At 49.9% G+C, this 15000-nt stretch overlaps 1 protein-coding gene across 2 annotated transcripts in view; it reads left to right on the forward strand.

The window, feature by feature from the left end:
- Window positions 1-15000, forward strand: part of SLFN11 (schlafen family member 11) — a 26297-nt gene that overhangs the window by 4756 nt on the left and 6541 nt on the right. The window contains exon 1 of one of the 2 annotated variants that reach the window (XM_085898820.1): window positions 14190-14325. The exons of the other annotated variant lie outside the window; for it this stretch is intronic. Within the exon in view, the coding sequence (XP_085754946.1) occupies window positions 14205-14325 (121 nt within the window). The 5' untranslated portion in view covers window positions 14190-14204. Of the gene's footprint in view, window positions 1-14189; window positions 14326-15000 lie in introns of those variants that run through there. 2 annotated transcript variants of the gene reach the window in all.

Genomic DNA, 15000 nt, shown 5'->3' on the forward strand with positions numbered 1-15000 from the left:
AGCAATATGTTGTCTCTCATTGTAATACTACTGTCATACCTGCTCACCAAAGATTATTAAGGCTTGTCAAGGCTTGTCATACCTGCTTGTCAAGGCCTCGTCACTCGAGGCAGACTTGAGTGTTATTTCAGGAAATTAGAACAATGTGACCTTTGAAGAGTGCGTGTGTGTGTGTGTGTGTGTGTGTGTGTGTGTGTGTGTGTGTGTGTGCGCGTGCGTGCGTGCGTGCGTGCGTGTGTGTGTGTGTGTGTGTGTGTGTGTGTGTGTGTGTGTGTGTGTGTGTGTGTGTGTGTGTGTGTGTGTGTGTGTGTGTGCGTGTGAGAATACACGATTGCTTCAGTTGACACGATTCCACAAATTGTTTTGAACATAGGTCACATAGTTATTCTGTTATAAATGCAAACATAAATGTATAGTTATGTGGAAGGGGGGAGGGTTGAATGAAGGAGGAATCCATCGTTAGAATGTGGTGTTAACGATTATGGTATGGCCCTTGTGTTTTGCATAGTTCAGATTTACATTTGAAACATGGTAATGTTTGGCCAAGTTGTATGTAATATGTGCACTGAGTGTGGCAGTGACTGCCAACTTTAGGATAGAAAGGGTCGGCTAGTATGTGTGAGACCTCCGCATAAAATTGGTGGGCCCAGGTGAAGACCAGTGGCCACAAAAAGGCACAATGGAAGCACTTTGTTAAGGGTATAACTTCAAATAAAATGGCTTTTGTGAGTACTTACCACGATATCGTGTGTGTGTGTGTGTGTGTGTGTGTGTGTGTGTGTGTGTGTGTGTGTGTGTGTGTGTGTGTGTGTGTGTGCGTGTGTGTGTGTGTGTGCGCACGCGCGCGCTGTGTCTGTCTTCCTTCTTGGGACTACGGTGCAGTAATTGGTCTTTATTTTGATTATAATATCCCTTTATACGTACGTACTCCTGAAAGCTAACAGACATACTGTTTGTTGTTATTGCTCATTGACCTGTAACAACAAGCAGAGGTGAAGGCATGATACCATGAATGGAGCCTGCCAGTTCTCTACAGGAATCTCACCATTAACCCACAGGTAACCAGCGACCTGCCTGCGGTTTGAGAGTGAGAGGCCCAAAGACTCGGCCTCACCGCGGGAGATACCAACGATCCTAAATGCCTTGGTTTCCACAGCGTGAAGCCGAGAAAGGTTTTGACGCAGTAGCACCAGCCCAGAGGGGAGAGCAGTACTCCATCAGGCTGTGGACGAAAGCTTTGTATGTGGTCAGGAGCTCAGGTTGGCCAAGGAAGGACTTTACACGATGGAGGATGCCCAGTCGGCGACTGGCTTTGGTGGCCAGCTTGGAGATGTGGCTTTCCTAGGAATTATCATGGCAGATAGTGAGGCCCAAAAGCTTGAATGAAAGGACTTCTTCAAGAGTATTGTTGGCAAGTAGATGGGGGGGGGGGGTTCCAGATGGTCCATTTGAATAGACATAGTGAGAGTGTGAGATTTGTCAGGATTAAAAGACATGTGCCACGTGTTGGACCAGCTGGAGAATTTATGCAGATCTGCAGTGATGAAGAGGCTGTTGCTGTCTGCTGCGGATAAAAGCTTTGTATGTGGTCAGGAACTCAGGTGGGCCGAGGAAGGACTTTGAACAACGGAGGATTCCCAGTTGGCGACTGGCTTTGGAGGCGAGGTTGGAAGCTCTTCTGCACTAACCCAATCTCCCTGTCTAATGGATGAATCTGCCAATTGACTATGGATTATGGAGACCACTCCCAATGACCACACACAAGATCTCATGAGCAATAATTAATTCCCAAGATAATTTATTAATGAGTATGGGCATGGAAGACTGGGAGAGGGGAGAAGAATAAGAGCACCCAACGCATTCAAGATATGTCTCTTCCTCTTCTTCCCTCAACCATACCCAGTAGAGTTGCTGTTGTGTTTGTGTAGTCATGTGATACACCAGCTGATCACAGGTCATGTAACCTGTCTCACCGGTATGGAGATCCCATGTGTTTCCCAGATCACCGCCATGTTGGCTACAATAATAAGTCGTGATAACTCTGATCCCATGTGTTTGTGTGGTTTATCTAATGAGATGCAACATTTTGGTGACAAAGATGGCAGGATTAAGTTTCCTACACCCACCAGCCTGTCAACGCCGGACCACCTGGTCATGGTCAACCACATGGTTGACCATGGTTGACCACATGGTCAACGCCGGACCATGTCCCATGGAAATGACGGTACATCGTTTTTCAGACATACCTTATTGCAAATGGCCTCGACAAAGAGAGAGAGAGTGACGACGGTTCGGAGAAGAGCCATTCTCATCCATTGTGAGGGACAAGAGGGCCAACGGATACATCCAACGCTGGACCCTTCCGATAACGATAATGCTACTGTTGTCTTGTGGGAGGTGTATTTTTAAACAAAACAAAACGCCATGATGGAAAGGTACAGATTCCATTAGCGTGGGCAGAGACCAAAGGAGACAACTCGTGAGTATGTAGCTGCATTACATGAACTGGTAGCGAAGTGTAATTTTGGATCTCTCATGAAGGAATTAATTTCAGATCAGATAATAGAGAAAGCATCGATTCCCAGAGTAAGTGAGCGTGTTTTCATGGAACCAGACACACTGACATGAGAGACAGCTTATGCATTAGCCACTCAAATCATGCAAGCTATTAACCCTTTGAACCCTGAGCTACTTGGACTTCTGGCTCCCCCTCCCTGGGCTCCCTGGAGAAAATTCCGCCCACATTGAGGTTTGAATAGCAACTGGTAAAACGGACGACATGTTGAGCTTGATGACCGAACACAAAATTAAATTAAAAACATGTCAGAATAACTGGATGTGCAATGACACAACAGAGTTTGTAAAGAATTCCGCTGGCACATCTGGAAACTTTGATATCCCAGTTACAGAAAACTTGTGGAAACATGAACCAAAAGCAATCACTGAAAATATGGAAGTAACTACTGCTCACGTATGACCTAATGACCCCATCGAGTGTCAACATCGAAAACAAAACGTTTTGACCAGATATCATACTTAGGTACAATAAAAGAGAGAAGGCATTGCACATTGAGGTGTTAATAGCAGTGATTTTGGACGAAACAATGCAGAAATCAAGAAAATGACCAAATACCAAGATCTCAAGAATGAAGTGAAAATATCCTGGAAGCTGAAGAATGCCAAAGTTGTACCAGTGATAGTTGGAGCTACGGGAATGATGACAAAGAACCTCACAGAGATTTAAAAAACCATCCCTGGGAATATTACTACAAACGAACTACAGTTGGAAGCTGTCCGGGGCTCAGTGACGATACTGAAGAGAACACGACACAAAACTTTGAGAACAGAAAACTTCACAGCTTGGTCCATGAATCGTGACCCCTTACTGAAATGAAGGTGGATACTTTGAGCCCACCCTGGGAGGACTCCATTCCACATCGTGAAACCCCATATGTTTATATATATAATTATAGAAACACACACAATTGTTGGAAAAAATGCCAGTGGTATAGAAAAGGTTCTTTACATTGAATGTGCCACTTGGCAAACTGGAGAAAAGAAGGACATTTCATAGCTTGTGGAAAACTTCAGATGAGAGAAAATAAGGCACATTCAAAAAATCTCGTGTGCATGCTGAACTACGCTTGTGTTCTTCGGAGGACCCAAGTAATGCTCAAGAAAAGTTCATATAAAGGGGCGTCCTTCACATTTAGGTTAAAACCTGTCAGTAGGTAAAGATTTCTGTGTACCTTGAAAACGAAAACACATAAGATAATGTGCATTTGTGTGATTAATATGTTTCAAAAATTGGTGCCCCTTTATATGAAACAAACCCTTTATGTTAACAAGCTCGAATGAGCTAAGATCCTCGTCCTCTTCATGATGACATCATAAAAACGAATATGACGTCATTGTGATGTATCAGGTTTGCGATAAATTATCTGTGCTAATGCCCGGCTTGATTCCCACAAACAAAATTCAAACAGCTTGCCTAGTTTCGGAGATAATTTTTTCGGCGATTTCCATTAGCGGCGATATTATGACGTCAACTTTTTTTCTCGGAAGAATTTCCAAAATCGGAGATGGTTATTGTCTGCGCAGGGAATTTTTACATATATACGCCAAGTTTCAGAAAGTTTCGATGAAAACTGTCGGCTGTGAAACAAAAAGTCCACAAGTAAAACAACGTGAGTCGGACTTCGAGATCCTCCACGAGGATCGAAAAAAGTTAAAAACTCAACAATGCCGAAATGGACGTTGCTGAAATTCGGAACATATAACATCGACGTACAGAGGAGTTACTTCTGAAACTTGCAGCCGAATTCGTCCGGCAGAAGCCGAGAAACGAATTTTCAGTCCCTGTGTTAAAATTGCATCCAGAGAACGTCCCAAAGAAAGGGAGGGCGCTTTGTGTCTCCCTCGATTTTTATCTCCTGTTGTGAATGTTTCTGTAAATGAGAACTTATCCTTGGTCAAGTCGCTTCTCCTTCACACGATGTTCCAAAGAAGACCACAACCAAATAGCAGGAATTTCGAATTTGGCGAAGGATACTGCTACACAACAGCCTGCTCTTTTCTAAAAACGTACCGTGGGAATGCGAACTGATGACGGTCAGTGCTGATCTCAGAAGGACAACATACTCATTGATGGAACGCCCGGCCTGTACAGTACCAGGGTGTGGTTATATCGTTGTGAACTAGGAATCCAATTGTGACAAAACAGGTGAAACAAGGCCAAACACACGATCTCTGAGTTATTCTGCAATTACATCCTCACTTATCAAATGTTTAAGCTCTCACATATCGGTCTCTCTTTCACTCCTTTGATTGTCTTTCCTTGAACCGTGTACATTTTACTTTCACCTTACCATGCCCTAAACAAAGGAACACACACCATAGTACAATCAACTGTCTCGTCTTAAACTTGTGGATTAAATATTACAGAAGAAACATAGAAATCCACATCATTTGGTTTATGATCAATATATTTGCATTTTCACTCAAACTTTTCAAGTCATTGTGGCTTCCTATTCATTATTTTGTACATTAGAAAGACCTGCATGTAGGGGGGATGGGAGGTTACCCTGAGTACTACCAACACGTATCAGTATGCAAAATCTGGGGGAGATCGGACGAAGATCGTAAGTCGTCTCCCCACCCCCACCCCCAACCCCACCACCCTCATAGCTCATAGGGGGAAGGGGATTTTTTCATTTGTGCCCATGACTTGACCCATGAATGTCAAGGATTATATAAAAGCGAATACACAGAACCCATATATACATATATATATATATATATATATATATATATATATATATATATATATATATATATATATATATATATATATATATTGTTGTGGTTGACGAAATTCGCAAACCACCATTCAGGTCCCTTAGGTGAGATATCTCTGTAAGTATATGTGTAGTTAGGCCCAAACCCGTTGTTTAGAGGGAATAAATGTCATTCATGCGGGCTGCGACCCTTCTAGATAGCCGTTTTTCTTTTACTATCTTTATTTTGGACCAGCCGCCATTACTACCACCATCAACCACGTCTCAACAGCCATCACACAACAACCACCAACTGCAACGCCGCTTCACAACAACAGCCACGACCTTTACCGTCACAACTCACCACCATCGCATCACCACCATTCTTGCGCCACTTGTGGGCACCGATACTGGACTCGTGCAGGGCGCGCACCGAGCAGCGTGTTCAGAAACATCACAGACTTTCCGAAGAAAACGGATCAAAAACGACTCACGCCCACTTCTGTTCCGTCCTATCGGTGAGTGTGGGGCGATTTGGCCCCGCCTCCAGGGCGTTGGAGCGTGGTCGCTATATGCAAATTCATGGATCAAAAAGCATTCACGCCCACTTTTCCTCGGTCCAATGGGGAGCCAGTTAGAGGTGAAGGGTCAGAGGTAAAGGGTCAAAGGTGAAGGGGCGAAGCCACGGGGCATATAAACGGCTGCGTTCGTCAGTCAACGCAGTTCGCAGTTGGGAGTTCGCGGAGCCAGTGAAGAGTTGGGACGAGTCAAGAGAGGAGATGGAGAGGGCGATCGGACGAAGCTGTGGAGAGGCGGCAGCGGCGAAGGCGGTTGAGGGGGTGCTCGCGTCGGATTCGGGGAACTGCGGAGGGAGAGGCCGGCGGCGCGACCGAGGTCGTGGTGGAGACGCTCGTCGCGGGACCCGAGACAGGGAGATATCCTCCATCCCCCGAGCATCAACAACCCCCTCCTGTTTCCCCCGCGCTGAGATAGTGCGACAAGGGGGCCCCTTTCCCACCCCCCTACCAGACACCGTCCGCGAGGCCCGCGGAGTTGGGGCGCCACCGCCACTTTGCTTCTCATCATCAGACGGGTAGGCCCGACGCGGTCTCAGCCCCAGGCCCGCCTACCCCCCTCATCATTGAGGGTGGTCCTTTTCTTTTGCTTTGGGTATATGTGTTGTCGGCGCCGTCTGTGAAGTAAAACTGCATAAGTGTTGCCGTGTGCTCGCGTAGTCGGTAATAGATCTGCATTGTGTTTCTCTTTTATATTTGCTTTTTGTGTAATATTGTGTTTCTTCTTCTTTTACATTTGCTTTTGGTGTAATTGTATATGTGTGCTTTCCGTTCATCGCTAAATAAATGTGAATTATGTTGAACTGTTTTTCCCGTTTCGCTTCGTCTTTTCTTTCATTGAATCTCCATCTTGCTTCACGTAAAGGGTTGGTAGTGGGCTGAATACGCCCGATAATTAATCGAACCGTCGAGGCCGACGATAACACCGCTCGGTTATCCCGATAGTACGGAACGGGTCGCTTAAAGTGGCCCGTGTCCGAAGTCGACCTGCGGCGAGGTGCGATCGCCCGGTCTACCCTCCGTGTGGGTACTTAGGTAGGTCGAATTTGGCGAGCAACCCTATCCCACGCGGGGGGCCGATTGGCACGATCGTGGTGAGGCCGAAAGGTCCACCCGTGACTGGTTCCCGGCGTTAGTCCGAGAGGGTCACGACTGGATTGTCCGTCCGGTGGGCGACGTGCCGCGATTCGAGTTACGTGGCCGTTCGCACGCCGGCGGGCGCGAATCCGCAACACTGGTGTCAGGAGTGGGATACAAACTCATCGCCCTCCTCGCGGCACTGGTATCGGAGAACGGGAAAACGGGCTCTCCTGTCTCCAGCTAAATTCACGGGAATCGGTCCAGGGGTGAGAGGAGCGACCCCCGATTCCCTCCAAATTACGAGCGAGCTAAATTAACCCTTTACGAGAAGCAAGATGGCGTCTCAAGGCGAGCGGGAGCCGGGGGTATTAGAAATGGATGTAGAATGTGTAGAATCCATGGTCCAGGATGAAATCCCCGTGCAGGAAATGTTGGTTGTACAGGAAAACGAACTCACCCAACTGAACCCAGAGCCCGAAATAGGTGCGGCAGCGGCCGCGGTGTATGACACCTCCCCTCCCCCTCTCCACCAAAACCCCCGATCCTTGCCGAATCGGCTCACCCAAGCGCACCCGACATGGCCCAGCTATTCACCATGCTGGCAAAAATGAATGCGGAACTGAAAACGAAAATGGATGCAAACACAAATGAAATGAAAGGCATGAACGAAAAGATGGATGCGAATACACAACAAATGAACGAAAGGATGGATACAAACACAAACGAAATAAAAGGCATGAACAAGCAAATGAACGGAATGAACAAGCAAATGAACGGAATGGAAACAAAAATGAAGGAAGAAACTAAAAAGCTGCGGGGTGAGACGCAGAACATGGGCCGATGCCTGCAGGCGGGCATGAAGGCCGTTACCAGGGAGCTAAAATGGCGACTCCACGTGTGGGAGCGAACAAGCTGGAAGGGGGTGCAACGGCTGTCGGGCCCGCGGTGGAGGCGGGTGAAAAAATAATTCGGGGGGCGTGTTGGGCGAGGGTCGTGACAGAAAAAGTGACGGTAACCGAGAGGGACAAACTAATTGGGGTGACGGAGACGTGCACGAGGGAGATAACAAGGGAAGAGACAGAAATAATAGTTGAGACAAGGGAGGTAAAGGGTGAAGAGGTGACTGAGTTGGCAGAGACACGGGAGATGGGAACGATAGAGGGAAGACTACACGATGAAGACGGGGATAGAGACGCACACACACACACACACGGAGGTAGTGGAGGACAATGGGGGTGAGCTGGTGGACTGGGTGGAGGCCCGGTGCGAGCAGCTGGATGGCCTCCTCCAGGAACGAGGGGAGGGAGTATGTCCCCTTGAGGCGAGTCACGACCAGGTGAGTTCGGTCGTGCTTTGCGAGGTCGAGGGGAGGAGTGCTGTGGACAGGTGCACGGAGAGCTTGGGGGGTATAGAGGCCCCGGAGACCCTTGTGGGGACACGAATCCCCAGTGTAGTTGTCCCTGTGTGTGTGGTGCAAGGTGTGAGTGCGTCCCCGTGTGTGGAAGCGACCCCGTGTGTGAGTGGTGTGGTGGCGATTGTGCCGGAGTACGTGCTTCCCAGCATGCCGTGTGTGGATGAGGCACCGTGTATGAGTGTCGCCGTGTGTGTGAGTGAGGCACGGTGTATGAGTGAGGCACCGCGGATGAGTGCCCCCGCGTGTGTGAGTGGTATGGTTTGTGTGAGGGAAATGGCACGAGTGAGTGAGCGGCCGAGTGTGAGAGAGACAGCGTGTGCAAGGTCGCTATGTGTAAGGGAGATGTCGGTCGGCATGTGTGAACATGCAGCCGCGTCTCCCGGGGTGAATGTAATGGAATGGAGTGTGAGCGTCGTAACACGCAGGTGTGCGTGGGTCGAATGGCGACGACGGCGACATGAGAGGAAAGAAAGCCGAGTAGCGGCTGTAGTTGTTTCGGGGACCGTGCCGGGTTCACCCAGCAGTGAGCACGAGGTCCGTGCTGTGCAACGCACGAGGCCCCCACGTGCTCGCTTGCGAGAGTGAAGTCCCGGTCCGGAAACGCCAGCGGTGGATTTGCCGATCCCGCGGACGGACAAAGTTTAGGAAGGATTACGGATTTGGACCGGACGGGTTCTCCACGCGATCGTGTGTGTTAAGCTCCAACGGGCAAAGCACATGTGTTCGCGTGGGGAACCCCTCGAGACGTGGGGCTTGTGTTTTTTTTTATGCGCACGGTGACGTCATGGCTGCACGTGGGGTTGGAATCCGGCAGGAGGGGTATCCCTGCCGAATGGTACCGTCCAAGGAGGGACGAGGAACACGTGCAGCTGCATGACGTCACGGGCAGGTGCAAAGTGCGCGAGCTGTGAGTTGCCGCGCTGGTGATGCGCATGTAAAAAAAAAAAGAAAAAAAAAAAAGACAAGCCTCACTTTCGGGTACACAGGATTCCTGGGCAAGGGGTGGAAGACCCCCTTGACCAGGGTACAGGATGGAAACTAGTTTGGGGGAAGGGTTAGCTTAGCTAGACCGACTTCATGGGGCAGGGGGAAGTCCTCATGGAGTCCGTGGAATGGATGAGTTAGAGGGATTGTAGCCAGATTTAGGTGGGGAAATGATTTTTTTATTGATTTGAAGACAGTGACAGACAGTGAATGTGTAGTGGGGACGTAGTTTAGCTACGTAGTGTTAAAAGGAACGTGCTACTAGTTTAAGGGACGACGTGGGAGCACGAGTTAGTTAGGGGAGGTAGTTAGAAGGATGGCAGAGTTCAGCGGTGTGTGTGTTGAAGAGTTGTGAGGTGAGTACATGATGAGTGAGTGAGGCCAGCGGGTCTGCGTGAGTGGAGCGAATGGGGAATGCATGGTGCGATGAGTGATTGGGGGGAGGAGTGACTCCCGCCCAAGGGACCCCGGGGTCAGTGTAGAGTGAGTTAGGGGGTTAGTTAAATTGAAAAATGGAGGTCGTTTTGCTGTTGGTGTGAATGTAGGCTCGAAACCCGTTTGGAGGGGTGCAGGAGCCCTGTTGACGGGCTTGGGAGCGTGGCTGCGAAAGGTGAGTATCGCTGAGTGGGTACCTCTGGCACCAGGCTAGTCGGCCGTGGTAGGCCAAGGGCCCATGGGGGGCCGGGATAGCGTAGTGGGCACGGGTGCGCCTGCTTGGTGCGGGGGCCCGGGGCGCCATTGGCCGCGTGGGCAGTGTTGTGGGCACGGGTGACCCTCGGAAAGGGGCCTGGGAAGCCAGCCTGCCACGTGTGCCTTTCAGGGGAGGTGCCATGGGGGGCACTCCCCGGTGTTAGGGAGCTGGTAGGATCGGAGGCAGTGTAGTGCCCGGGGGTGCCATAGCGGGAGATTCGGCAGAGGGTCGTGCCTGCCAAAGGGAGCCACGTGTCCCAGCCATGAGACCGTGTGAGGGCACGGAGAGAAAATTGGGGGCGAGGCCCGAAATTGTGAGGACACCAACACAGGCGACGGGAATCTGGGTTGTTAGAACCAATAGTTTAAGCGAGAGGCGCTTGTTGAAGCCCCGGGGTAGTTTAACAGTTAAATGGTTAGGGTAGATTAGGAGATGTACCCCTCCGCACCATCCATCCCCTCGCTCTCGTTGTGGGCCGCTGGACCCACTTTGGTTATAGATCGCCGAACTCTGGGGAGGCCATTCTGAGGCTTGAGTTGGGCCTCGACACAGGACGTTAGCTCCCCCTTACTCCCCTCCGGGAAAGGAACATAGGGGTTGGGAGTAGGCTAGGTGACAGGATAGGTTAGCCGAACAAGGACAGTACAGGGGGTTAGGGGACGATTTATAGTGGGGAAGTAAAAATAAAAACAACAAAAAAATAAGTTGGGGCTAAATTGGGTTTGACAAATTAAGGGAGTGGGTATAGACAATGACAGGCAAAGGCGATAGTTTGGGAGGGAGACCATAGGGTAGGTCCAAGCCCGCCTTCCGAGTGGCCAGCACCACCGCACTCCCTCCACCAACCTCCACTGAACGGCAAAGGCTGGCCAGCTTCATCTGCCGGCTGGCTGTTTTCTGCAAGGCCTGTGCCATCGGCTGGCCGTGTTTTGCTTCAAGGCCTGTGCCGGCCATTTCATCTGCTGGCTGTGTTGCTGCAAGGCCTGTGCCGGCTCACTTCAACTGCCGGCTGGCTGTTTTTCTTCAAGGCCTGTGCCAGCCAGTTCGTCTGCCGGCTGTGTTTGCCTGCAGCGGCCTTCTTCTGCGGGCTGTGTTTGCCTGCTGCCTTTGCCATGCCATGCCCATTGCCCCTGTTCACCAGCCCCGTTCAATTTTTGCTTTGCCCCCCCCCCCTGTTCATTGCCATGTGCGCCAGGATCAAGGCAACAGTTTGCAAGCTGCAAGAACTGCCCTGTTGGCAGCTACAACACGGGCCTGCAGTGGCGGCGCGTGCACCGTGTTTGTGTCCATCCATCCATCCGTTGTGTTCATTGCGTGTGCCACTTGAGCTGGCACGGAGACTTCGGTTGTGCAGCCCATGCACCGTTGTGGTTCACTGCGTTCAGTTCAAAAGGGAAGGCCTTGGACTGCGTGTGAGCAGCCGGCCACGTTCCCTGTCACCTGCATTGTTTGAGTCAGAGACTGCATGCGAGCAGCCTGGCTCCCTGCTAACTGCTTTCTTTTTGCAGAGTTCATTGATCCTGGGCCATGGTTTAGTGTAAAATTTGTAAGTTAAGGTTAAGATGTACTGTAAATATGAGTGCGCCCCCGGCATGTCTGTCCTAGCGCCGGCAATTTTATTTAAGTCGTCCGTGTGAGTGAGTTTGTTTAGGTAGTTACTCAGCCCTCAGGTTATTTATTTTGGGGACACGAATACCATGAATGTCGCACTCAGGGATCCGTAGGTAAAATGTACTAGGGGAAAACTACACATGATGGCACACGAAAATTTGACGACTCGGGACGAGTCTGTAAAAAGGGGAGGGGGTAGTGTTGTGGTTGACGAAATTTGCAAACCACCATTCAGGTCCCTTAGGTGAGATATCTCTGTAAGTGTATGTGTAGTTAGGCCCAAACCCGTTGTTTAGAGGGAATAAATGTCATTCATGTGGGCTGCGACCCTTCTAGATAGCCGTTTTTCTTTTACTATCTTTATTTTGGACCAGCCGCCATTACTACCACCACCAACCACGTCTCAACAGCCATCACACAACAACCACCAACCGCAATGCCGCTTCACAACAACAGCCACGACCTTTACCGTCACAACTCGCCACCATCGCATCACCACCATTCTTGCGCCACTTGTGGGCACCGATACTGGACTCGTGCAGGGCGCGCACCGAGCAGCGTGTTCAGAAACATCACAGACTTTCCGAAGAAAACGGATCAAAAACGACTCACGCCCACTTCTGTTCCGTCCTATCGGTGAGCGTGGGGCGATTTGGCCCCGCCTCCAGGGCGTTGGAGCGTGGTCGCTATATGCAAATTCATGGATCAAAAAGCATTCACGCCCACTTTTCCTCGGTCCAATGGGGAGCCAGTTAGAGGTGAAGGGTCGGAGGTAAAGGGTCAAAGGTGAAGGGGCGAAGCCACGGGGCATATAAACGGCTGCGTTCGTCAGTCAAGGCAGTTCGCAGTTGGGAGTTCGCGGAGCCAGTGAAGAGTTGGGGCGAGTCAGGAGAGGAGACGGAGAGGGCGATCGGACGAAGCTGTGGAGAGGCGGCGGCGGCGAAGGCGGTTGAGGGTGTGCTCACGTCGGATTCAGGGAACTGCGGAGGGAGAGGCCGGCGGCGCGACCGAGGTCATGGTGAGACGCTCGTCGCGGGACCCGAGACAGGGAGATATCCTCCATCCCCTGAGCATCACAACCCCCTCCTGTTTCCCCCCGCGCTGAGATAGTGCGACAAGGGGGCCCCTTTCCCACCCCCCTACCAGACACCGTCCGCGAGGCCCGCGGAGTTGGGGCGTCACCGCCACTTTGCGTCTCATCATCAGACGGGTAGGCCCGACACGGTCTCGGCCCCAGGCCCGCCTACCCCCCTCATCCTTGAGGGTGGTCCTTTTCTTTTGCTTTGGGTATATGTGTTGTCGGCGCCATCTGTGAAGTAAAACTGCATAAGTGTTGCCGTGTGCTCGCGTAGTCGGTAATAGATCTGCATTGTGTTTCTCTTTTATATTTGCTTTTTGTGTAATATTGTGTTTCTTCTTCTTTTACATTTGCTTTTGGTGTAATTGTATATGTGTGCTTTCCGTTCATCGCGAAATAAATGTGAATTATGTTGAACTGTTTTCCCGTTTCGCTTCGTCTTTTCTTTCATTGAATCTCCATCTTGCTTCACGTAAAGGGTTGGTAGTGGGCTGAATACGTCCGATAATTAATCGAACCGTCGAGGCCGACGATAACACCGCTCGGTTATCCCGATAGTAGGGAACGGGTCGCTTAAAGTGGCCCGTGTCCGAAGTCGACCTGCGGCGAGGTGCGATCGCCCGGTCTACCCTCCGTGTGGGTACTTAGGTAGGTCGAATTTGGCGAGCAACCCTATCCCACGCGGGGGGGGCGATTGGCACGATCGTGGTGAGGCCGAAAGATCCACCCGTGACTGGTTCCAGCGTTAGTCCGAGAGCGTCACGATTGGATTGTCCGTCCGGTGGGCGACGTGCCGCGATTCGAGTTACGTGGCCGTTCGCACGCCGGCGGGCGCGAATCCGCAACAATATATATGTATATATATATATATATATATATATATATATATATATATATATATATATATATATTTATATATATATATATATATATATATATATATATATATATATATGTATATATATATATATATATATATATATATATATATATATATATATATATGTATATATATATATATATATATATATATATATATATATATATATATATATATATATATATATTTATATATAACAAGGGGAGCAGGAGACAAGAGGTGTTGGAGAGGGAAGCACCAAACAGTGGGGTACAGAGACATTAGATCTGAGGAAGGGAAAGGGATGGGGTGGGGTACACAGGGTAAACAAGATGGACACCACAGGGACTTTCAAGATGGAAAGCAGGGAATTTGAAGGAGGTGGAAAAGATCATGGTTTTGGATGGGGAGGATAAGAGATGGTTGTGAAAAGCTATTTTGAAGACTTGGAGGGAAGAGTGGGATTGACGAGAGTGTTGTTGTTGTTCTTCTTTCGGCTGCTCCCGTTAGGGGTCGCCACAGCGGATCATCCGTGATGATCCGCATACTGATTTGGCACAGGTTTTACGCCAGATGCCCTTCCTGACGCAACCCTGGTCGCCTCTTACGACACAGGGATAAGGATTGGGTTTCGCCATGATTCCGGGCTGCCCTACATCCTCTCACAGCGTGGCCCAGCTCAGAGCGCCCGTCCTCAAGCGATCCTCCAACCCAAGCCTCCGAGTAGCCGGATTACAGGCGCACGCCACTACTACCGGTATGGGATTGACGAGAGTGTGGAAGTTTATTCAAAAGGCGGGTAAGAAGAGGAATGAAAGAATGAAGGTGAGCAGTGATTCTTGATTTTGGTAGTTTTGACAGAAGGGGGTTGCTGGCAGACCTTGAGCAGAAAGAAAGACCACCGACCTGCCTGCGGTGAGAGAACGAAAGGCCCAAAGACTCAGCTTTATTGCGGGAGATACCAATAATCCTAAATGCCTTGGTTTTCACAGCGTGAAGCCGAGAAAGGTGAGAGGCGGGAGCACCACCCCGGAGAGGACAGCAGTACTCCACCAGGTTGCGGATGAAAGCTTTGTGCGTGCTCTGGAGCTCAGGTGTGCCTTGGAAGGACTTTAAACGATGGAGGATGCCCAGTCGGCAACTGGCTTTGGAGGCCAGCTTGGAGATGTGGCTTTCCCAGGAAATATCATGGCAGATAGTGAGGCTCAAAAGCTTGAATGAAAGGACTTCTTCAAGAGTATTGTTGGCAAGTAGATTGGGGGGGGGGGGTGGGGTGGGGAGGTTCGAGATGGTCCATTTGGATCGACATAGTGAGAGTGTGAGATTTGTCAGGATTGAAAGACATGTTCCACATGTTGGACCAGCTGGAGAATTTATCCAGATCTGCAGCGAGTGAAGAGGCTGTTGTCTGCTGATGAGAGGGACGACAGAT

The sequence above is a fragment of the Eptatretus burgeri genome, chromosome 10 (assembly GCF_056783735.1).
Source record: "Eptatretus burgeri isolate ZD-2024b chromosome 10, Ebu_testis_v1, whole genome shotgun sequence".
Lineage (NCBI taxonomy): Eukaryota > Metazoa > Chordata > Myxini > Myxiniformes > Myxinidae > Eptatretus > Eptatretus burgeri.